The sequence below is a fragment of the Anomaloglossus baeobatrachus genome, chromosome 12 (genome assembly GCF_048569485.1).
Source record: "Anomaloglossus baeobatrachus isolate aAnoBae1 chromosome 12, aAnoBae1.hap1, whole genome shotgun sequence".
In the NCBI taxonomy this organism is placed as follows: domain Eukaryota; kingdom Metazoa; phylum Chordata; class Amphibia; order Anura; family Aromobatidae; genus Anomaloglossus; species Anomaloglossus baeobatrachus.
In genome coordinates, this window is record NC_134364.1 from 63,568,356 (window position 1) to 63,594,100 (window position 25,745).

At 50.5% G+C, this 25,745-nt stretch overlaps 1 protein-coding gene across 2 annotated transcripts in view; it reads right to left on the reverse strand.

Annotated features, from left to right (window-relative positions):
- Nucleotides 1-25,745, reverse strand: part of TOGARAM1 (TOG array regulator of axonemal microtubules 1) — an 87,199-nt gene that overhangs the window by 56,889 nt on the left and 4,565 nt on the right. For both annotated transcript variants that reach the window (XM_075331161.1, XM_075331160.1), the window contains exons 2-5: nt 20,459-21,922; nt 11,068-11,194; nt 1,627-1,874; nt 1,062-1,288 (exon numbers count right to left, since the gene is read on the reverse strand). In XM_075331161.1, the coding sequence (XP_075187276.1) occupies nt 1,062-1,288; nt 1,627-1,874; nt 11,068-11,194; nt 20,459-21,712 (1,856 nt within the window). In that variant the 5' untranslated portion in view covers nt 21,713-21,922. The remainder of the gene's footprint in view (nt 1-1,061; nt 1,289-1,626; nt 1,875-11,067; nt 11,195-20,458; nt 21,923-25,745) is intronic.

Here is a 25,745-nt window from a genome sequence, read left to right on the forward strand (position 1 = left end):
GACATTGCATGACTGCTGAGGATTATTTGAAAAAAAAGACATATTTAGCTAATGTATTGATCAATGCATTACTGCCCGATTACCACTTCACGGTAATCTCTTATTTATGGGGTCCCTAACCAAATGTTACCTCTATGTGCGATTAAAACCAGCTTGTGTGTATGGGTCCCTAACCAAATGTTGGTTAGGTACCCATACACGCAAGCAGGTTTTAACTGCACATAGAGGTAACATTTGGTTAGGGACCCCATAAATAAGAGATGACCGTGAAGTGGTAATCGGGCAGTAATGCATTGATCAATACATTAGCTAAATATGTCTTTTTTTTTTTTTTCAAATAATCCTCAGCAGTCATGCAATGTCACATTTTTCAATTTTTTTTCATATGGCGAATTGTGTTTTTCATTTCTTTATGTATTATAGAGCAGTTATGCTTATTCATATTTCTCTGAATTTGGTTTGCAGCTTTCACTTTATATAGATTGTGTATTTTGTAGCTAGCACCCTGCTCACATTTACAATGGTGTTCCAGCAGTCTTTTTGATTGCTCCACCTACGGTGGTGCTGATTTAATCTGTAGTGGAGACGCCAAAAGTTGCAACTCTGTTACACAATTAATTTTGAGACTGTTCAAAGCTTTTATGCACGTTTTCTGGTGTAAAAGCTTTGATGAATCAGCGCCCCATGACATCACAGCAAAAGGGAGCTGCACACAATGATGTCACAGGGCAGGGCTAAAACCATGACATCACAGGAAAGGGGAGCTGCACACAGTGATGTCACAGGGCAGGGCTAAAACCATGACATCACAGGAAAGGGGAGCTGCACACAATGATGTGAATATTTTAGCTCTGCCCTATGACATCGCTGTGTGCAGCTCCCCTTTCGTGTGAGGTCATTGAATTAGCCCTGCAACATGATAGAAAGGTGTGCTGCACACAGTGATGTCACAGGGCAGGGATAATAAACACAGACATCACATTGATAAGCTTTTTTCAAAATCAAGTATGGATCCAGTTTAGGAGTTGAATATCTAGGAGCCTTGGGAGAACAATACTCACATTTTCTTCAGTTGCGGGGTGGGCGACAGAGGTGAATGCTGGGACTCGCGGCTGTAGACCCCACTCTCACTATAACATCCGCTAATAGGTGAAGACGTTGATGACGGAGAATCCATGTTCAGATCCATTTTCATGGAGTCCGGGCTCTCCAGGTCGGACAGGCTGCCGCTCATCTTGGCCCTTTTCCTCGCTGCGCTGTTCCGCACATTCCTAAGGGAACTTTCCATCTGTACATGGAGATCAACAGGAAAACATAAGATCACACAAACAGATAATACAGGGGAGGAACAGGCAATATGAGATCCCAGAGCCAAAGTAGAGCGCAAGCTTGACTGTGGTCTTAAAAATACTGCGCCACCGCTGTCTACAGGTTGTGTATGGTAATGCTTCTCAGCCCCATTCACTTCATTGGAGCTTAGCTGCAGTACCAGACAAGAGGGCGTGCTTAGCTGCAGTACCAGACAAGAGGGCGTGCTTAGCTGCAGTACCAGACAAAAGGGCGTGCCGTTTTCTTGGAAGACGTTAGCCATGATTACAACCCCTGGTGGGTTACGAAGATACAAACCTCTTGACGGTCGTCTTCATCTCCTATACTCAGATCCAGGAGGTCCAGAACCAGGCTTTCCTCCTCTCCGCTCTTGGCGATAGGTTTCACGTTACTCCAGACGTAGCTGCCAGACATAGAACTGATCTCCGGCAAAGACTTCGTCCCCTTAGTGATTGGGGGGACGGGCTTAGACTTATTGAGGTCTCTCCGTCCGGATGGGAGTCGGACAATGGAGGCCTTCAGAGGAATGGGAGCCTCTTCCTTACCTGAGGGAACCGCAAACAAAACAGATCAACCTTAAAGCGCAGTAATACAAAAATATAAATTCTGCAAATCTCTCTGGATATTGTAGTTGCATTTTAATTCTTGCGGTGGGTGTGGAAAATGAATGGGGGGGGGGGAGCAGTTCTGGCAGTTTCAGTTTTCATTTTATCTAAAAAAAGAGAATTTTGTTACTTACCGTAAATTCTTTTTCTTATAGTTCCGTATTGGGAGACCCAGACAATGGGTGTATAGCTTCTGCCTCCGGAGGACACACAAAGTACTACACTAAAAAGTGTAGCTCCTCCCTCTGAGCATATACACCCCCTGGATAACCAAATATAGCCTAGTTTAGTGCAAAAGCTGAAGGAGAATAGCCACCCACAAGTAGAGATAGAGGCTCCGGTTGTTCCGGTTCTTGCTCTGTCTACAACAACAGCCGGTGATAACACGCGGAACAAGAAACTGCCAACAGGCAACAGGGAGGGTGCTGGGTCTCCCAATACGGAACTATAAGAAAAAGAATTTACGGTAAGTAAACAAAATTCTCTTTTTCTTTATCGTTCCTATGGGAGACCCAGACATTGGGACGTCTCAAAGCAGTCCATGGGTGGGAATAAACCGAAAAACTGAGAAGTAGGCGAAACCTAACTTCACAAATGGGCGACAGCCGCCTGAAGGATGCGTCTGCCCAAGCTCGCATCTGCCGAAGCATGAGCATGCACTTGGTAGTGCTTTGAAAAGGTATGCAGACTAGTCCAAGTGGCAGCCTGACAGACCTGCGGAGCCGTAGCCTGGTGCCTGAAAGCCCAAGAGGCACCGACAGCTCTGGTCGAGTGTGCCTTGATCCCAGGCGGGGGAGGCACCTCAGTACACTGGTAGGCATCGGAAATGGCCGACCTAATCCAACGAGCTAAGGTCGGCTTAGAAGCCGAGAGGCCCTTACGCCGACCTGTGGTCAGCACAAAAAGAGAGGTGCACCGCCTAAGAACAGCGGTGCGAGACACATTGGATCTGGTGCGGGCGCTCCGGATCCGAGTATGCAACGCTTTTTCAAAGCGATGAACAGGAGCCGGACAAAAAGGAAGGCAGGGAAATGTCCTGGTTAAGGTGGAAAGGAGAAACCACCTTAGGGAGAAAATCCGGAGTCGGACGGAGAACCACCTTGTCTTGATGAAAAACCAAAAAAGGTGACTCCGAAGACAGCGCAGCCAAATCAGAGACTCTCCTGAGGGAAGTTATGGCCACTAGAAAGACCACTTTGTGAAAGATGAGACAAAGAAACCTCCCTAAGAGGCTCAAAGGGGGGTTTCTGCAAAGCCGTGAGGACCAGATTGAGGTCCCAGGGATCCAAAGGCCGCCGGTAAGGCGGAATGATGTGAGACGCGCCCTGCATGAAGGTGCGCACCTAAGCCAGCCGGGCGATACGCCGCTGGAACAACACTGACAGAGCCGAGACCTGTCCCTTGAGGGAATTGAGGGATAGTCCTAGCTGCAGACCGGACTGTAGAAAGGACAGGAGGGTCGGCAAGGAAAAAGGCCAAGGAGCATGGCCGGAAGAGCGACACCAGGACAGAAAAATTCTCCAGGTCCTGTGATAGATTTTGGCCGAGGAAGACTTCCGAGCCCGAGTCATAGTGGAGATGACTTCAGGAGGGATACCAGAAGTCGTTAAGATCCAGGACTCGAGAGCCACGCCGTCAATCTGAGAGCCGCAGAATTCTGGCGGAAAAACGGACCTTGTGAGAGAAGGTCTGGACGGTCCGGGAGATGCCACGGCACCTCTACGGACAGATGGAGCAGGTCTGGGTACCAAGCTCGCCTGGGCCAGTCTGGAGCAATGAGGATGACCCGACGGCCCTCCATTCTGATCTTGTGCAGGACTCTGGGCAAGAGAGCTAGAGGGGGAAACACGTAAGACAGACGAAACTGGGACCAATCTTGAACCAGCGCGTCCGCTGCAAAGGCCTGAGGATCGAGGGAGCGAGCCACGTAAAACCGGAACCTTGTTGTTGTGCCGGGATGCCATTAGATCCACTTCCGGAGTGCCCCACTTGCGGCAGATTGACCGAAACACTGCCGGATGCAGAGCCCACTCGCCGCTGTCCACGGTTTGACGGCTGAGATAATCTGCCTCCCAGTTTTCCACGCCTGGGATGTGGACTGCGGATATGGTGGACTTGGAGTCCTCCGTCCACTGAAGGATGCGTTGAACCTCCAACATTGCCAGGCGGCTGCGTGTCCCGCCTTGGTGATTGATGTAGGCAACCGCTGTCGCGTTGTCTGACTGGACTCGAATGTGCTTGCCCGCCAACAGGTGGTGAAAGGCTAAGAGAGCTAGAAGCACAGCTCTGATTTCCAGCACATTGATCGAGAGGGCTGATTCGGACGGAGTCCAAGTGCCCTGCGCTCTGTGGTGGAGGTATACTGCTCCCCAGCCGGATAGACTGGCATCCGTGGTGAGGATCACCCAGGACGGGGCCAGGAAGGAGCGCCCTTGAGACAGAGAGAGGGGCCGAAGCCACCACTGAAGGGAGCCCCTGATCTGTGGCGACAGAGCCACTAACCTGTGCAAGGAGGAAGTCCGCTTGTCCCAACAGCGGAGAATGTCCAGCTGCAGAGGACGCAGATGGAACTGGGCAAAGGGAACCGCTTCCATTGACGCCACCATCTGACCCAGCACCTGCATTAGGTGCCTGATGGAATGACGGCGGGGCCTCAGCAAAGAGCGCACCGCCAGATGGAGGGACTGCTGTTTGACTAAGGGCAGCTTCACAAGTGCCGGCAGAGTCTCGAATTGCATCCCTAGGTACGTGAGCTTCTGGGTCGGAGTCAGCGTGGATTTGGGCAGATTGACAAACCACCCGAATTGGACTAGAGTGGCGAGAGTGAGCGAGACACTCCGCTGACAGTCTGCACTGGATGAAGCCTTGACTAGAAGGTCGTCCAGGTAAGGAATCACTGCCAACCCCTGGAGGTGCAGAACCGCAACCACTGCTGCCATGACCTTGGTGAATACTCGAGGGGCCGTGGCTAACCCGAAGGGGAGAGCCACGAATTGGAAATGTTCCTCTCCGATTGCAAAACGTAGCCAACGCTGGTGTGAAACTGCAATTGGCACATGCAGATAGGCATCTCTGATGTCGATGGATGCCAGGAAATCTCCTTGGGTCATTGAGGCAATGACTGATCGCAGAGACTCCATGCGAAAATGCCGCACCTGGACATGCTTGTTGAGAAGCTTGAGATCCAGGATGGGCCGGAAGGAACCGTCCTTTTTGTGGACTAGGAAGAGATTTGAGTAGAAACCTCTGAACCGTTCCCGGGCGGGAACCGGTACAATTACTCCGTTGGCCTGCAAGGATGCCACGGCCTGTGAGAAGGCGGCGGCCTTGGAGCAGGGGGGATTTGCCAGGAAAAATCTGTTTGGCGGGCTGGAAGAGAATTCTATCCTGTAGCCGTGGGAGATGATATCCCGCACCCACTGATCGGAGACGTGTTGAAACCACACGTCGCCAAAGTGGGAGAGCCTGCCACCGACCAAGGACGTTGCTGGCGCGGCCAGATAGTCAAGAGGAGGCTGCCTTAGTGGCAGCAGCTCCTGCGGTCTTCTGAGGACGCGGCTTCGTGCGCCAGTTGGGTTTTTGGTCCTTGGCTGAGTTAGTGGACGAGGCCGAGGGCTTAGAGGACGACCAGTTGGAGGAACGAAAGGAACGAAACCTCGACTGGTTCCTGCCCTGGACAGGTTTCCTGGTTTTAGTTTGTGGCATGGAAGTACTCTACCCGCCAGTAGCTTCCTTAATAATTTCATCCAGTTGTTCACCGAACAGCCTGGACCCAGCAAATGGGAGCCCAGCAAGGTACTTCTTTGAAGAAGCGTCTGCCTTCCACTCTCGAAGCCACAAGATCCTGCGGATAGCGAGGGAATTAGCCGAAGCCACCGCAGTGCAGTGAGAAGCCTCCAGCATGGCAGACATGGCATAGGATGAAAAGGCTGAAGCCTGGGAAGTTAAGGCAACCATTTCGGGCATAGAGTCCCTGGTGAGGGAATGCATCTCCTCCAGAGAAGCAGAGATGGCTTTGAGAGCCCACACTGCTGCAAAAGATGGGGAGAACGAGGCCCCTGCCGCCTCATATACAGATTTGGCCAGAAGGTCAACCTGGCGGTCAGTGGAATCCTTAAGTGAGGTGCCATCAGCCACTGATACAACTGTCCGGGCTGAGAGTCTAGACACCGGAGGGTCTACCTTTGGTGAATGAGCCTACTCCTTGACCACCTCAGGTGGAAAGGGAAAACGGTCATCAGAACCACGCTTTGGGAAGCGTTTGTCAGGACAGGCCCTAGGCTTGGTCACAGTGGCCTGAAAACTGGAGTGATTAAAAAAAACACACTCCTTGTCCTCTTAGGCAAGGTAAACTGGTACTTTTCTGCCAGAGAGGGTTGCTCCTCTGATACTGGCGGATTGAGGTCCAGTACAGAATTAATGGATGCAATCAAATCACTAACATCTGCGTCACTTTCGGACAGATCAATGGGGCACATGGAGGTAGCGTCCGAGCCCCCAGTAAAGGCATCCTCCTCGTCCTGCGAGTCAGCTCGTGAATCAGAGCCACGGGACGAGGAAGGAGAGGGAGCCCTGCGTCTCCTTTTAGGAGGACGGGGTCTGGGACCAGATGAAGAATCCTCTGTGAGCTCCGCTGAGAGAGCCGAAGCAGCAGAGGCGCCCTGAGAAAGGGGCTGATGCATGTTCAGCAAAGTCCGGGACAGCTGTCCCATGGAGTCGGCAAAAGACTGGGAGATTGACCTAGAGAAGGATTCTACCCAAGCCGGGGGTTCAGCCACCGGAGCCGGAGCAGCCGGAGGGACCACTGTGGGAGCGATACCAGGCTGAGGCATTGTCAGGTTAGAGCAGGCATCACAATGTGGATATGTGCTCGGTTCAGGCAGCACGAGCTTACATGCAGTGCATATTGCGTACAGCCTTGCAGCCTTGCTCCTCGTGTGAGACATGCTGCTGAAGTGGGGGCTCTGAGCCAGAATGACCCCCAGAGAGTATATAAGCAGGTCCACAACCGGAGGTTGTGGCTTACCAGACCGTTTGTGTGCCCTCCAGATCCCACAGCCCGGACCCCCAGACAGATTAGCAGAGATGCTGCAGCCAGCGCCGATCGCTTGAGAACGCTGATAAAATGGCGCCGGAGCGAGGAGAGGGGGCGGGGCCTACTCTGAGAGCGGGATCTGGAGGGCCAAGGAGATTTACAGGGGAGGGGACATTTCCTCAGGGAGGAGTGTCCCTCCCCTGTGCCGAACGGCCGCTGGGTGGAGCCGCACTGTCCCTCTGCATGATTGACATGCAGGGGCAGTGAAATCGAAACTAGGCCTCAGGCGAAGCCGGGGCCTAAATTTAACGATGCGGCCGGCACGCAGGCACCATCGGCGCGGTTCTCAGGTGAAAACCCGAGAACCGGCCGGAAATGTCAGAACAGCTACACAGCCCACTCTCCCCAACAATAAAGTACAAGGGACCCCCCGAAAATAACGTCTCAGATACTTCGCTTGTGAGACGCAGGGTCTCAAGTCCCTGGGGATGAGTGCTCCGTCTGGCAGGATCCTGAAGGGCTGCGGATGGAGACCGGTCTCCTGCAAGGCAGGGAGAACCGTGCTGGCTCCCACTTCAAGCCAGAGCCCGAGGGATGGTGAAGGAGCGCGGCATGTAAGGCTCCAGCCCTGAAATCAACCTTAACAACACCGCCGACACAGTGGGGTGAGAAGGGACATGCCGGGAGTCCAGGCTTGGACCCGCTTTTCTTCAAACTCTTTCCAAAAATCAAATGAGAATGCATGTGTGGATGTATGCCTCCTGAACACAAAGCATTGAACTGGCTATATTTGGTTATCCAGGGGGTGTATATGCTCAGAGGGAGGAGCTACACTTTTTAGTGTAGCACTTTGTGTGTCCTCCGGAGGCAGAAGCTATACACCCAATGTCTGGGTCTCCCATAGGAATGATAAAGAAATATGTTTACTGCACGGGTTAATTTTAGATTTGGATAGATTGGCGCACTAGGTTACTCTGTGCCTTCTGCCGCAGCACCGTTATCTCCAGCCGGACGGTGAAGGAAGGTCTCCAGGTCTGCGTCTGAAACTGGAGCCCTATGGACATGTGCGGCCAGCCTTCTATAGCCGATGTGTATGGGGTCTCCCGACTACCCTGATGTTGTGGAGGAGGATCAGACACAGATCACAGCAGATTCTTTATTCTCAGGGGAGAGGAGAGGTGCCAATTCTCCGAGCAGTGATGTGTATGGAGGAGCCAACGTCAATGGTGAATATGTAATTCTGTATTACTGGAAAATGAACTGAATCCTCCGCAGTTCAGAGGCGATGACCCGGTGCTTTACGTTTCCTTTCATACAGGCTTTCTTTGTGATCCCTATAATTAAGGAGCGGAAGTGTCAGGCTTTGAGCACGTAGCTGGCGGCCCATTCATCACAGCCGATAACGTCGCTCCAGGCTGCTGAAAAATCCCACCCAACCCTAATTCACTATGAGGTGAACTGTACAACCTGCTCAAAACAAACATCAGGGCCCGGTATGGCAGCTTCATGGCCTTGTTAATGTTTCATGATGAGCGGGCACTACCATGCTCAGGTGCTCAGTGCTCGTAACTAGTGATGAGCGGGCACTACCATGCTCGGGTGCTTGGTACTCGTAACTAGTGATGAGCGGGCACTACCATGCTCAGGTGCTCGGTACTCGTAACTAGTGATGAGCGGGCACTACCATGCTCGGGTGCTCGGTACTCGTAACTAGTGATGAGCGGGCACTACCATGCTCGGGTGCTCGGTACTCGTAACTAGTGATGAGCGGGCACTACCATGCTCGGGTGCTCGGTACTCGTAACTAGTGATGAGCGGGCACTACCATGCTCGGGTGCTCGGTACTCGTAACAAGCAGTTAGAGGTTCGGATTTGCGTGACTTGTATACCTCAGTATAATGGAAGATTTCCCTGAAAAATGCTTTCGTTCCAATTGACTTCTATTTCACTTGGTACGAGGGGCTGCTGAAAAGTCTTTGGCTTTACCCAGAAAGAAATGAGATAGGATGATGAAACTTTACATTTATTCCACATACTCTCCATTGATGACAACACACTTCATACATCGGTATTCCAATTTCTGTAAGCCTAGCAAAAGAAAGATTTCCGTTGTGCCTCAAACCAGGCATCCGTAGCAGCCATGGCATCAGAAATGGTGGGAAATTTGGTACCTTGAGGTGTTTCTTCAGGTTTGGAAACAGATGATAGTTGGAGGGAGCTAGATCTGGTGAATAAGGTGGGTGGTCACCAGCTGGAAGCCCAGCTCTGCCAGTTTTGCCGTGGTCGCTTGTGCAGTGTGAACTGAGGCGTTGTCTTGCAGAAACAAGATTCCCTTGGACAGCTTACCGCCCCTTTTGGTCTTCAGAGCTGCTTTCAATTGCCCCTAAAGTTCAGTGTAATACCTTATATTGATGGTGGAACCCTTTTGAAGGTAGTCCACTAGCAGCACGCTCTCCTTATCCCAGAACACAGACGCCATCACCTTAGTGGCTGATATTTGAACCCTGAACTTCTCTGGACAAGGAGAACCACTGTGCCTCCACTCTCTTGACTGCTCCTTGTTTTCAGGGTCATACAAATAAGTCAAAATAAGACAAATAACTTCCAGAATCGACTATCATTCCAGAAACGCGGACAAATGGATCGGGAAGTTGTCACTCGCTGCTTCTCTGATCCGTTGTCAGACATTTGGGGACCCACTTTGCAGATCGCTTCCTCATGTCCAACTGTCCATAGATAATGACAAAAACATGTTCCCGGGAAATCCTCATGATGTCTGCTATTGCTTTAGCTGAAATTCGTGGATTCTCCAGTAGGAGGTTGTGCACAGCATCGACCATCTCTGGAACAACAACCACTCTCGGTCGTCCAGGACGTTCCTCATCATTGAGGATGAAGTGGCCAGTTTTACATTTAGCAACTCAGTTCTTAGCTGTGGAATATGAAGGGCAATGATCCCCCAATGTCTGCGACATGTCACCATGAATATCTTTTACAGACTTCTTTGCAGAAAAATAATTTTATCCCTCTGCTCTCAGATGCTGTGAATATCGAATTAGACTCCGCCATGTTGTTTCCCGCGTGCATAGAATACTGTTGCCATAAGTAATAAACACAATTTTGAAAACATATTAGACACATAAGGCGTTCATGTGATGTAACATTCATTACCATAGAAACAAAAAAAGATCACCAAGCCAAAGACTTCTCAGCAGCCCCTTGTATACGAGTCGCGCCCACTCGAGCATCTAACTGCTAGTTACGAGTACTGAGCACCCGAGCATGGTAGTGCCCGCTCATCACTAGTTACAAGTACTGAGCATCCGAGCATGGTAGTGCCCGCTCATCACTGGTTACGAGTACTGAGCACCCGAGCATGGTAGTGCCCACTCATCACTAGTTACGAGTACAGGGTAGCCGAGCATGGTAGTGCCCGCTCATCACTAGTTCTGAGCACCCGAGCATGATAGTGCCCGCTCATCACTAGTTACGAGTACTGAGCAGCCGAGCATGGTAGTGCTCGCTCATCACTAGTTACGAGTACAGAGTACCCGAGCAGGATAGTGCCCGCTCATCACTAGTTACGAGTACTGAGCATCCGAGCATGGTAGTGCCCGCTCATCACTAGTTACGAGTACAGGGTACCCGAGCATGGTAGTGCCTGCTCATCACTAGTTACGAGTACAGGGTACCCGAGCATGGTAGTGCTCGCTCATCACTAGTTCTGAGCACCCGAGCATGATAGTGCCCGCTCATCACTAGTAGTAACTTAAAGCTCCTGTGCCTCGGTATAAAATCTGCAATAGGCACCATTTCCCTGATACTGCTGCATTTTGGAGACCTCTTGCTGCGAGTACATTCAATGATCTTCCAGTTGTAATGATCAAGAGTTCCAGTTACTGTCACAGAAAGAGCAAAGCCCTTCAATACGACGCTGTAATCTATGGACCATGGAGATATGACCGATGCACCATTCTGCTGTTGATACAGAAATAGCGCCGCTCTTGTGATTAGGCCGTCTCAGGTACTGCGGCTCTGACTAGTGTAATTATATATTAGCAAAAAAAAAGAAGAACAAAAGTAACACTTATTCATTACCGGACACAGGCGGCCGGGCGGTGGGCTGGATGCTGTACTCTGCGGGCGTCTGGTGGACGGAGTTTCTGGTTTTTGCCGTTGGGGTCTTTACAATAGGTGTGTGATTAACATCAAAGGTAGACGAAGGCTGCAAGGAGAAAAAAAAAAAAAAAGAGAAAAAAAAGACAAGTGTCATCATTACAACCCCAAAGAGAAAGATGAAAGAGGCGATAAATTAAATAGGAAACTCCTTATCAACCACCCTTGTAAGTTTTGGCTGTAAAAACCTAAAATTGATGCAAAATTTAAACAAAAAATTGTTTCATGTGAATCAACCCACAAAGAAAAGAAAGCGAGAGAACTGCTTATATATGAAGGGAAAATAAACTGGACGTCGCCAGGACTGATCCTCTGCTTCCATTCACTGACAGCAATCACAAATAACACAAGGTCTCACCTATGGTTTATGATCAGACCCTCAAACATCAGCTAGCAATGACTTCCTACTGTTATACAACATCCAAATCAAGACACAGAAAGCTGCAGTGGAAAGCATGGAGGGGGGGCACAGCGCTGAAAGTGAAAAGCATGGGAGGGGGGGGGGGCACAGCGCTGAAAGTGAAAAGCATGGGAGGGGGGGGGGTCACAGCGCTGAAAGCATGGGGGGAGCACAGCGCTGAAAGTGAAAAGAAGCATGGGGGGGCACAGCGCTGAAAGCATGGGGGGCACAGTGCTGAAAATGAAAAGCATGGAGGGGAGGCACAGCGCTGAAAGTGAAAAGCATGGGGGGGGGGGGTCATAGCGCTGAAGGCATGGGGGGGGGCACAGCGCTGAAAGTGAAAAGCATGGGGGGGGGGGGCACAGCGCTGAAAGCATGGGGGGGCACAGCGCTGAAAGTGAAAAGCACGGGGGGGGGGCACAGCGCTGAAAGTGAAAAGCATGGGGGGGGGACAGCGCTGAAAGTGGAAAGCATAGGGAGGGGGGAGACAGCGCTGAAAGTGGAAAGCATGGGGGGACGAGACAAAGTGCTGAAAGTGGAAAGCATGGGGAGGGGGGGGGACAGCTGAAAGTGGAAAGCATGGGGAGGGGGACACAGCGCTGAAAGTGAAAAGCATGGGGGGGGGGTCACAGCGCTGAAAGCATGGGGGGGGCACAGCGCTGAAAGTGAAGAGCATGGGGGGGGGTCACAGCGCTGAAAGCATGGGGGGGCACAGTGCCGAAAGTGAAAAGCATGGGGGGGCACAGCGCTGAAAGTGAAAAGCATGGGGGGGGACACAGCGCTGAAAGTGGAAAGCATGGGGAGGGGGACACAGCGCTGAAAGTGGAAAGCATGGGGAGGGGGACACAGCGCTGAAAGTGGAAAGCATGGAGGGGGGGCACAGCGCTGAAAGTGAAAAGCATGGGGGGGGGTCACAGCGCTGAAAGCATGGGGGGGGCACAGCGCTGAAAGTGAAAAGCATGGGGGGGGGCACAGCGCTGAAAGTGAAAAGCATGGGGGGGGGCACAGCGCTGAAAGTGAAAAGCATGGGGGGGGGTCACAGCGCTGAAAGCATGGGGGGGCACAGCGCTGAAAGTGAAAAGCATGGGGGGGGGCACAGCGCTGAAAGTGAAAAGCATGGGGGGGGGCACAGCGCTGAAAGTGAAAAGCATGGGGGGGGGGGTCACAGCGCTGAAAGCATGGGGGGGCACAGTGCTGAAAGTGGAAAGCATAGGGAGGGGGGAGACAGCGCTGAAAGTGGAAAGCATGGGGAGGGGGGGGACACAGCTGAAAGTGGAAAGCATGGGGAGGGGGGGGACACAGCGCTGAAAGTGGAAAGCATGGGGAGGGGGACACAGCGCTGAAAGTGGAAAGCATGGGGAGGGGGACACAGCGCTGAAAGTGGAAAGCATGGAGGGGGGGCACAGCGCTGAAAGTGAAAAGCATGGGGGGGGGTCACAGCGCTGAAAGCATGGGGGGGGGCAGCGCTGAAAGTGAAAAGCATGGGGGGGGAACACAGCGCTGAAAGCATGGGGGGGGGCACAGTGCTGAAAGTGAAAAGCATGGGGGGGGGCCACAGTGCTGAAAGTGAAAAGCATGGGGGGGGGGCCACAGCGCTGAAAGTGGAAAGCATGGGGAGGGGGCCACAGCGCTGAAAGTGGAAAGCATGGGGAGGGGGACACAGCGCTGAAAGTGGAAAGCATGGGGAGGGGGACACAGCGCTGAAAGTGGAAAGCATGATGAGGGGACACAGCGCTGAAAGTGGAAAGCATGATGAGGGGACACAGCGCTGAAAGTGGAAAGCATGATGAGGGGACACAGCGCTGAAAGTGGAAAGCATAGGGAGGGGGGAGACAGCGCTGAAAGTGGAAAGCATGGGGAGGGCACAGCACTGAAAAATGAAAGCATGAGGGGGGAGACACAGTGCTGAAAGTGGAAAGCATGAGGGGGGAGACAGCGCTGAGAGTGGAAAGCATGAGGGGGGAGACAGCGCTGAGAGTGGAAAGCATGAGGGGGGACATGAGGGGGGACAGCGCTGAGAGTGAAAAGCATGAGGAGGGGGACACAGCTCTGAAAGTGGAAAGCATGGGGGGGACAAACAGCGCTGAAAGTAGAAAGCATTGGGGGGACAAAAAGCACTGAGAGTGGAAAGCATGGGGAGGGGGGGCAGAGCTGAAAGTGGAAAGCATGGCGGGTGCACACAGCGCAGAAAAAGGAAAGCATGGGGAAGGGAGGGGGACAGCACTGAAAAAGAAAAGCATGGGGAGGGGGACACCGCATTGGAAGTGGAAAGCATGGGGAGGGGGAGACAGCGCTAAAAGTGGAAGACATGGGGAGAGGGGGGGGACACAGCTGAAAGCGGAAAGCATGGTGGGGGCATAGCACTGAAAATGGAAAGCATGGGGGGGGGGGGGGAAGCACTGAAAAAGAAAAAGCATGGGGGGGGGGGGACGACACAGCTCTGAAAGTGGAAAGCATGGGGAGGGGAACACAGCTGCAGTGGAAAGCACATGAGAATGAAGTGAACAGCAACATGAAGTAATGAGACAGGTGGGGGCTTCAGAGCAGCTCTGACCACTAAGGATGGGGGAGGGGCTGCAAAAAAAAAAAAAAAAAAAAATTGTTTGCTTCTTTCCACCAGCAGCACTATGCAGGAGCACAGGTTGTGCCTGGTATTACAGTCGTGTGATGGTCACTAGTGTACACTGCTTGCCAGGCTACAAAACAGAGGTCAGCGAAGCCTCATTTTCCAGATAGGTGCTATATGTCAAAATGACAAGACCCGTAAGCTTTCAGAGACATCCTATGGATAGGCATTATAATAGAAACATCCCTTTAAATTTTATTTAAAGACCTCATCTCTCCATAAAAGGGTCGGGTGACTGCAGCAGCTGCCTGCAGGGGACACAAAATCCCACCAAACACCTTCCAGACATATCCCGGGAATAAGAAGCCCTTTAAACTTAGGACAAATGATCCGAATATAATAGCATGATGACCCCCAGAAGACAGCGCACCCCTGCGTACCCTCCCTGTACAGCGTAATTAGGATTATATGAGACCTAACGAGTTGCTCTGTAATTAAGCGTTAGCTTGTTCAGGGCGGCAGGTGAACATGTTCTTATCGGCGGTGTCCTGGTAACATCACACCTCCTCTGCGTACACGGCCAGCAAACCTGGGTCAGACAATGGGAGCACTGGAGGCATGCCCGCCGCCGGCACACGGAATATTTAACCAGTGCAAACAGGAGTGACAGGCGGGCGGAAGATCTGACATCAAGGGCGTCCATTGTACCCAGGAGAAAAGCCGCAGCTGGAGAGGGAAAGGGGGGTCCTCAGTTTAGGTTATTGGTGAAGATCTAGGCTTCATCCAGTTTTTGAGGAGCCGCGTGCAGCGTTTATGATCAGTGATCGGCTGTAATCTGAAGCGGGACTTCTGCAGCGAGTGATCAATTTCCCTGCAGCGCCTCCGCAGGAAGAATGAAGTACTGCACAGTTCCTAATCAAAATCAATCAGCAGGTCCTCCAGAGAGGGATGTCCTCAGCAGCCAATCAACGCTCCTGTGAATGGTTCGAGCTCCCGGATTGGAGACCCCCCCCTTCTACTGATTTATGCCCCCTGGGGGTTCACAAACTGTTACAAATTGTGAAACGTAAAGTGCCAAGAGTAAAAAAAAACCCTGATAAATTTTCTTCTCCAAGTGGCAAATAATTAACCCTCGTGTATTTCTAAGTGTACCACGATATACAGTGATACAGTGCCTCACCCATTTACTTTCCTGATTGCTTAAAGGGGTTTTCCTGTTTTGGATAAACCCTTGTTCACCCAGCTGCGATTTACTTACTATTGTCTGCAGCGCTCACAACGACACCACTGCAGCCAATCAAGCTCCTGCCATCAACTTCAAAAGAGCCACAGAGTTTAGTTATTGGCTGCAGCGCTGTTGATGTGATGTCAAGGGCATGGTTCGCAGCTGCAGAGAGTTGGCTCTGTACCTGGGGAGGGTGAGGAAGGCACATTTGTTTTCATGGTTTGATTTAAACAACAACAAAAAAAAAAAAAAAAAAAAAAAACAACAATTCTGCAACCCGGGAACAGGAGTTTTGCCAAAAAGTCCCAAACCAGACAGACCCCCCCCCCATACTGAGGGTTGACATTCAAAATAATTACTACATGGGTTCTTAAAACGTGTGAAAGGGTGTGTATATTTTTGCAAACCAAATTTACTTACTCCATTCGTTTTAAAAAAAATATATAAAATATAATAATAGACATAAAATATACTGTGTGCACAATTATTAGGCAAATGAGTATTTTGATCACATGATAATTTTATACATATTGTCCTACTCCAAGCTGTATAGGCTTGAAAGCCAACTACCAATTAAGTAGATCATGTGATAAGGGGTGCGGTGTAATGACATCAACACCCTATATAAGGTGTGCTTAATTATTAGGCAACTTCCTTTCCTTCGGCAAAATGGGTCAGAAGAGAGATTTGACGGGCTCTGAAAAGTCCAAAATTGTGAGATGTCTTTTTTGCAGCGTGATCACCGAACAATCAAGCGTTTCATGGCAAATAGCCAACAGGGTCGCAAGAAGGGTGTTGGGCAAAAAAGGCGCAAAATAACTGCCCATGAATTGAGGAAAATCAAGCGTGACGCTGCCACGATGCCATTTGCCACAAGTGTGTCCATATTTCAGAGCTGCAACGTTACTGGAGTATCAAAAAGCACAAGGTGTGCCATACTCAGGGACATGGCCAAGGTAAGGAAGGCTGAAAAACAACCACCTCTGACCAAGAAACATAAGATAAAACGTCAAGACTGGGCCAAGAAATATCTTAAGACTGATTTGTCAAAGGTTTTATGGACTGATGACATGAGAGTGACTCTTGATGGGCCAGATGGATGGGCCAGAGGCTGGATCAGTAAAGGGCAGAGAGCTCCACTCTGACTCAGACACCAGCAAGGTGGAGGTGGGTACTGGTATGGGCTGGTATCATCAAAGATGAACTTGTGGGACCTTTTCGGGTTGAGGATGGAGTGAAGCTCAACTCCCAGACCTACTGCCAGTTTCTGGAAGACAACTTCTTCAAGCAGTGGTACAGGAAGAAGTCGGTATCGTTCAAGAAAAACATGATTTTCATGCAGGACAATGCTCCATCACATGCATCCAACTACTCCACAGGGTGGCTGGCCAGTAAAGGTCCAAAAGATGAAAAAATAATGACATTGAGCCCTTGTTCACCTGATCTGAACCCCATAGAGAACTTGTGGTCCCTCATAAAATGTGAGATCTACAGTGAGAGAAAACAGTACACCTCTCGGAAAAGTGTCTGGAGGCTGTGGTGGCTGCTGCACGCAATGTTGATTGTAAACAGATCAAGCAATGACACAATCTATGGATGGTCGGCTGCTGAGTGTCATCAGAAAGAAAAGGTGGCTATTGGTCACTAATTTTTTTGGGCTTTGTTTTTTCATGTCAGAAATGTTTATTTCTAAATTTTGTGCAGTTATGTTGGTTTACTTGGTGTGTATATATATATATATATATATATATATATATATATATATATATATATATATATATATATATATATATATATATATATATATATATATATATCTATCTCACATCATCCGTGGAGCTGGGTTTATATTTTGCAGATGAATGTGACATTTTTATTGATACCGTATTTATCACTTTTGTGGAGGGGTGTAGGGCGACGGAGCAGAGTATCATAGCACGAGGGAGACTGCAGCGATGAGAGGCTTTCAGTAGACACCAAAGCAAGCATTGTTGACCTTAGGGAGATCAACATATCCACTGCGGAGACACCATCACGTGTTTCTCAACGCAGTGATTCTAGAGCATTGCCCCCTAGGAAGTATGCAAATAAGAAAGCCGCGGAGACACCATCACGTGTTTCTCAACGCTGGCAGGAAACTAGCCAGGTCTTTCACCGGGAAGGAACAACCACGGGAAGGGCAGTCTCCAGTCAAGGAGACCACCTATACCAAACATGGTATCCATCCACAGACAGCCATTTCGGGGTATTTGCCCCTCATCAGTGTGGAGTAGGAATCTGGCTAGTGGGGGCAATGCCTAGTATAAGACTACTTAAGCAAGCATTGTTGACCTTAGGGAGATCAACATATCCACTGCGGAGACACCATCACGTGTTTCTCAACGCAGTGATTCTAGAGCATTGCCCCCTAGGAAGTATGCAAATAAGCTTATTATATGCTTGCTTAAGTAGTCTTATACTAGGCATTGCCCCCACTAGCCAGATTCCTACTCCACACTGATGAGGGGCAAATACCCCGAAACGGCTGTCTGTGGATGGATACCATGTTTGGTATAGGTGGTCTCCTTGACTGGAGACTGCCCTTCCCGTGGTTGTTCCTTCCCGGTGAAAGACCTGGCTAGTTTCCTGCCAGCGTTGAGAAACACGTGATGGTGTCTCCGCGGCTTTCTTATTTTCAGTAGACACCAGGCTGTCAGGGCATGTTATTGGAATGACATTGTGGGGGCCATGGTGTTGGTGCAGACACGATGGTAGCTGTGCCCACAGTCGGCAACCACAGCGTACAGTACGTGCCAAGCCCCTGATCCCATAACATATAAATGGTGGATTTTGGTAAGTGGTTAAACCACAAATCTGACCTGTTATCAATGGAGATCAGCCCATTAAGGTCTCCCTTTAATTACTGCAGGTCCCAGTGATTATAATTAGTAATGAGCGGGAACTATCATGCTCACAACGAGCAGTCGGACACTCTAATGGGTGCGACTTGAGCACCCAAGTACAATGGAAGTCAATGGGGTACTTAGCATATTTCTGGGAAATCTTCCCCATTGACTTCCATTATGTTCAGGACACGATTCGCACTCATCCAAGCATTAACTACTGGGTACAAGTTCCCGAGCATGGTAGTGCCCGCTCATCACTAGTTACCAGTACCGAGCACCCGAGCATGGTAGTGCTCGCTCATCACTAGTTACCAGTACCGAGCACCCGAGCATGGTAGTGCCCGCTCATCACTAGTTACCAGTACCGAGCACCTGAGCATGGTAGTGCTCGCTCATCACTAGTTACCAGTACCGAGCACCCGAGCATGGTAGTGCCCGCTCATCACTAGTTACCAGTACCGAGCACCCGAGCATGGTAGTGCCCGCTCATCACTAGTTACCAGTACCGAGCACCCGAGCATGGTAGTGCCCGCTCATCACTAGTTACCAGTACCGAGCACCTGAGCATGGTAGTGCTCGCTCATCACTAGTTACCAGTACCGAGCACCCGAGCATGGTAGTGCCCGCTCATCACTAGTTACCAGTACCGAGCACCCGAGCATGGTAGTGCCCGCTAATCACTAGGTACGAGTACAGAGCACCCGAGCATGGTAGTGCCCGCTCATCACTAGTTACCAGTACCGAGCACCTGAGCATGGTAGTGCTTGCTCATCACTAGTTACCAGTACCGAGCACCCGAGCATGGTAGTGCTCGCTCATCACTAATAATGAGTCTCACTGGTGGTCTCCAACCTGCTGCTCCCAGTTACGGCACACTGTGGCCGGCTGGGGCACGTATGAGCCACCTCTGGTGTCTGTAATATGTGAGACTTCACCTTATACTGAAACCTTATCCTGATTTCTGCCTCGGTGACAGAGCACAAGGACGGCCGCTCTGCGGTGTCACCGGTTACCATGGGCTCTCCAGCTTAGATTGCACTACGACGTGGTTTCCCCTCAAGCTTCCATGTATCGATCCCACTGCTTGCAGGGAACGTATAGATTATCCGTAGTCGTCTCCTCGTCACACATAATGGCAGAGCCCAATTACTGCACAAGTCAAAGCCTCACGGCGGCCGCAGCTGCAGATTCCTGCACCAGTCTCCTTGCTATTGATCTCTGCCCGCTCTGACACACTTTAAAATTAGTGCTAATGGACTGTGCCGCCTTACTTTACCAAATGCTTTAATTTGGCTGGACGCTGCAATGTATCTAAAGTCACCCGTAACCATTACAGGGAAGCTGTGATCACCTATACAGCACCAATAACATTATACAGGACGGTCATGATGCTGATGAGTATTATGTGCCACCTGTGGATAGTCCAGTGGGCGGTCCTAACCCAGCCCTTCCTTGATTGACATCCCACTGTAGAGAACTTTCACCTTTTTACCAAAAGGGAAGGCGCTCAACCCAGTTATACTTAGGTGGTCTCTGCTTTTCTAGATCTCTATGGGGGGCTACTGTCATCACAAAAACTGTACAGAAAATCACTATCTTTCCACGTAGTTTCCTAGGAGGCTGCCGACATATACACTATCTTAATGAATGAGCCCAACAAATATTCGAGGAGCAGGACAGTATATTTAAGGGTAGAAAAAGCACCTTCCTGTCCAGTAAAAGCACCATTTTGTCTTTTTTTCCTATGGGGGGGTGTCACATTGTTGAGGAAGAGTAGACACTTTGGTGGCCACCATCAGCCTAAGTTTACCTTTCTGCAGCCAATCTCTGTCCTCCATGCTAAAATCACTGTGATTGACTGCAGCGGTCACACATACATAAAAGCAAGCAATCTAAGGAAGGAGTTGCACAAAGCAGCAATCAGTGGAGCACAGGATTAAATATGGATTTTTTTTTTTTTTTTGATTACTAACTGTCCTGCTGTTTGCTACATTTGTTACCTCCAGGTCCCCCCTCCGTTACATTATCTTCAGGAGATTTAATAAGACAGCAAAAAGGAGAAGCATTTTACTTGGAAAACGTAAAGGGTTGAGAATAAGCAGAATTAATTCTCCTTAGGGTCCGCTCTAAAAATAAACCTACAGCAGAAGAATTCACGCAGGTCACATATGTATAGGGGTTGCGTGATGAATGAGAGAAAACATAGAAGTCAACACGACACAGACATGCAAAGGTACCTTCTCCAAGGTCTGAGTTCCAGGAAACACATCGAAGACTCCTGGGTCCTGATTTTCCCACGGGAACTTATTTTTTCCTTTGCCAGCGCTCAACATTCGGCGAGAAACAGGATCAATGTGAGGGGCGCCCCCCCTGCCGTCCCGATCTGCAGTTTGGTACTGTTCGCTTTGCACCCGATTTCCTGTTAGGAGCCAGTCCGTGTCTGCTCCGGGCAGGTGAGGAGTCCCCCTGATCTGTGCAGAAGACGGGAAAGGAAGGGCGTACTCCACTAAACCTTGAGGGTTGATCCTAGGAAGGGTTTTGCGTGCCAACCTGGCCTGAACCGCGTTCATTAACCCGTCTCCATCTTCGCGTAGTTCTACTTCGTCCACCGCTTTCAGCAGGCTGCTTTTTCCAGGACCCATAGAGGCGGCCAACACGGCAAAGGCTTCCAAGGCGGCATGGCGGACTTTCCTCTTGCTGTCGATAAGACATGGTGCAATCTCACAAGCAATGAACGGTAAATTGAAGTCCTCGCTTGGGTACGTGAGGAGGGACACAATACAGATATTCACCACCTCCTCCCTCACCCGAGAGTTTTTGTGTTTTAGGTTTTCTAGCAGCACCGTGACCACCTTGTAGGGTCCTGCCACCTTCATGAGTCTCATATAAATCTTCATATACTCCTGTTTTATCTTCCCGTCTCCGAGGAGCTTCACCGTGGAGGAAACAATGGGTCTGAGGAACTCCTTAACGCCCTGACCGAGATTAAGGACGAAGCAATTAAGGACGTCTAAAGTGACTAGGACGACTGTGAAGTTGCTGTCATTGAGCAGCGTGCACAAAAAGCTGATGAACCCGACCACGTTGGAATGGGAAACCGAGCTGAAGTCGAAATCCTGGATGAGATACTTCAGTTCCTCAATAGCACGGGTCCTGGACTTGTAATCCTTCAAGTCAAGAAGTCTGGACTGCAGTTCCTTGGGGATCACCCCGCAGCTGAGGTTGCTGTCGCTTACAGATATATAGGTCCTGTCTTGAGGAGGACTCGTGATAACCTCGGAGTTCCTCGTACGGGAGTGCGGCCGGCTTTGAGACCGACTTCTCTGGACAACCGGTTCCGAATTGTCCAGAGTATGGGATCGCCTCCGTCCAGATCCATTTCGCAGCTGCGACATTTCCCCATTATTGGCAAAGGGCGCCACACGGGACACATGGACCTCCATATTTTCACTAGACATGGGTAGCAGCTGTCCACTGTCAGAAACTGTCATTCTCTACATGGTGGATGATGATGATGATGCCGAAGATTGAGGTCGCCTCGTGGGACAGCCCCAAGTTTGTTCCAGCTGGTGATGTTGACTTCTGCCACCCGCCGACCTATAGAAATCATATTGGGTAGACGGTAGAGACGTGGATGGAAACTCTACAGTCTGGTGTCGTAGCCAGATTCCTGGTCTTCCTCACACATGCTGAAGAGGAGCCTGAGAGAGAGGGAACAAAAAGTTAATAGGTTAAAAGAATAACTAATATTAACCCGTTATCAACCACCCACTGTCCCTGACATTGCTGAATTAAGGCTATATGCGCACACTGCACCTTGTCAGAGAGCCTGGAAATGTAAAAAAAAAATAACAAAAACACTTGTAAAAATGGCGCGTTTTTGCAGCTTTTTTTTAAAAGGAAAAACAAAATATGAAGGGACAGCCAGACAGAAGGGGGACAGCCAGACAGAAGGGGGACAGCCAGACAGAAGGGGGACAGCCAGACAGAAGGGGGACAGCCAGACAGAAGGGGGACAGCCAGACAGAAGGGGGACAGCCAGACAGAAGGGGGACAGCCAGACAGAAGGGGGACAGCCAGACAGAAGGGGGACAGCCAGACAGAAGGGGGACAGCCAGACAGAAGGGGGACAGCCAGACAGAAGGGGGACAGCCAGACAGAAGGGGGACAGCCAGACAGAAGGGGGACAGCCAGACAGAAAGCAATAACAGTATAGCTCAATAGAGGAATAGCTAGTTTGGCCAGCTGTTTTTTTTTATTTTTGGGGTTAAAAATGATGTGGGGTCCCCCTCATTTTCATATCCAGCACAGGAACAGCAGCAGCTACAGGCTGCAACCCTCAGCTGTCTGCTGTACTTTGGCTGATTATAAAAGGGATCCCATGTTTGTTTGTTTGTTTGTTTGTTTTTTTAAATGACGTGGGGTCCTCCCCACTTTTCTAAAATCAGCCAAGGTACAGCAGACAACTGGGGGCTGATATTATTAGGGTGGGAAGGGCCATCGTTATTTGGCCTTTTCCAGCCTAACAATAGCAGCCTGCAGCCGCCCCAGAAGTGGCACATCAGTAAGATGTGCCAATTCTGGCACTGGACCCGTCTCTTCCCATTGCCCTGCTGCGGTGGCAATCAGGATAATAAGGAGTAAATGGCATCCCACAGTTGCCACTAAATCCTAGATTAGTGATGACAGTCAACTATAAGCCCCCACCCCCATCACTAATCTGTAAGTGAAAGTAAATAAACACAAACCCCTGAAATATCCTTTATTTGGAATAAAATACAAAAAGCCCCCTCTTTCACCACTTTATTAACCCCCAAACACCCCTATAGGTCCGAAGTAATCCATAGGCGGTCCCACATTGATTCAGCTCTGCTACATCCCTGTCCTGTCAAAGTGAGGGACATAGACCATGACTGCCTGCTGTGAGCTCCACGCAGCAAGTGAAGTGAGCAGTGCGATAAGCGGTGACGTCACTCGGGTGATTTGCGGTCACAGCGAGATTCCATGTGTCCTGGAGTCCGTGACTGAAGTGAACCACAGGTGGAGGACTCACCTCCGTGACGTCACCGCTGATCGCGCGGCCTGAACTTCACAGCGGGCAGTCATGTACTATGGCGCTCGCTGTGCAGTGTAGCAGTGCTGGAAGCGTCGTGGGATCTAATGTGGATTACGCCAGACCTGGAGGGGTGTTTAGGGGGTTAATAAAGTGGTGAAAGAGGGTGCTTTTTTGTCTTTTATTTCAAATAAAGGATTTTTTTAAGGCGTTTGTGTTTATTTACTTTCACTTACATATTAATGATGGGGGGGTGTCTCACAGACGCCTGCATTGCCTAATCCAGGACTTAATGGCAGCTATGGGCTGCTATTAACTCCTTATTTTGCCAATTGTCACAACACCAGGGAAAATCAGGAAGAGCTGGATAAAGTGCCGGGACTGTCGCATCTAATGGATGCAGCAATGCAGGGCGGCTGCTGGCTGATATATTTTTAGGCTGAGGAGAGTCTAATAACCATAGGCCTCCTCAGTCTGAAAATACCAGCCCCCAGCTGTGGAAAATTGGGGGGGGGGGGGGGGGAGGAACATTGCATGGCAATTTACTTATTTTATTGCACGATTTAGACCCGCCCACCAGTGTATGTGATTGGTTGCAGTGAGACAACTGTTATTCAGCGTAGGGACGCGTGTGACTGCAACCAATCACAGACACTGAGGGTGGAGGAAGCAGTGAATATGTATGAGACTAATGAATGGCTCCACAAGAAGAATGAGATGCCACGGGAGCAGTGAGTATGAAGCGCTTGGAGATAGACAGAGAATGAATTTATTCTGGAACATTGTAGGTGACCTGAGTTTTTTGTGACAAAAACGGAAGTAAAACACATGCAAAACGCACAAATTTTCCTTGCGTTTTCACCCCCTCATTGATTTCATTGGGTGACAAAACGTGACAAAAACGCAAGAATGAACATGCCGCTTCTTTGTCAAAAAACAACAACGTGCAGACAGCAAACCTGAATTCTCACAGACTTTGCTGGGAAGTCAAAAGTCATAACTTGCTGACCACAAACCTGCACCCAAAAACGCGTCAAAGAAATGCAGCGTGTGCATGTAGCCTAAAGAGGTTTCCAGTTTGGGAATATACTTATCACCATTCTGCATTTTGTTTTAAATAAATACAAAACTGGGTTTTACTCACACTTCCCCGGTCCAGTGCCAAAGCTCCACCGCTGCTGTGGCGTCAAAGTCAGCATTGGACTTGGGGAGAGCGAGTAAAGCACAGTTTTGTTCTTGTTTCTTAACAAGCTGTAACCGGGGAAGAGAACAAAAAAATTATGCACAGCACGCAGCCGTACGCCCCTCACACACGGGGATATATACAAAATACACGGCCGTACGCCCCTCACACACGGGGCTATACGCAGCGCGCGGCCATACGCCCCTCACACACGGGGCTATACGCAGCGCGCGGCCGTACGCCCCTCACACACGGGGCTATACGCAGCGCGCGGCCGTACGCCCCTCACACACGGGGCTATACGCAGCGCGCGGCCGTTCGCCCCTCACACACGGGGCTATACGCAGCGCGCGGCCGTTCGCCCCTCACACACGGGGCTATACGCAGCGCGCGGCCGTACGCCCCTCACACACGGGGATATACGCAATACACGGCCGTACGCCCCTCACACACGGGGATATACGCAATACACGGCCGTACGCCCCTCACACACGGGGATATACGCAATACACGGCCGTACGCCCCTCACACACGGGGATATACGCAATACACGGCCGTACGCCCCTCACACACGGGGATATACGCAATACACGGCCGTACGCCCCTCACACACGGGGATATACGCAATACACGGCCGTACGCCCCTCACACACGGGGATATACGCAATACACGGCCGTACGCCCCTCACACACGGGGATATACGCAATACACGGCCGTACGCCCCTCACACACGGGGATATACGCAATACACGGCCGTACGCCCCTCACACACGGGGATATACGCAATACACGGCCGTACGCCCCTCATACACGGGGATATACGCAATACACGGCCGTACGCCCCTCATACACGGGGATATACGCAATACACGGCCGTACGCCCCTCATACACGGGGATATACGCAATACACGGCCGTACGCCCCTCATACACGGGGATATACGCAATACACGGCCGTACGCCCCTCATACACGGGGATATACGCAATACACGGCCGTACGCCCCTCATACACGGGGATATACGCAATACACGGCCGTACGCCCCTCATACACGGGGATATACGCAATACACGGCCGTACGCCCCTCATACACGGGGATATACGCAATACACGGCCGTACGCCCCTCATACACGGGGATATACGCAATACACGGCCGTACGCCCCTCATACACGGGGATATACGCAATACACGGCCGTACGCCCCTCATACACGGGGATATACGCAATACACGGCCGTACGCCCCTCATACACGGGGATATACGCAATACACGGCCGTACGCCCCTCA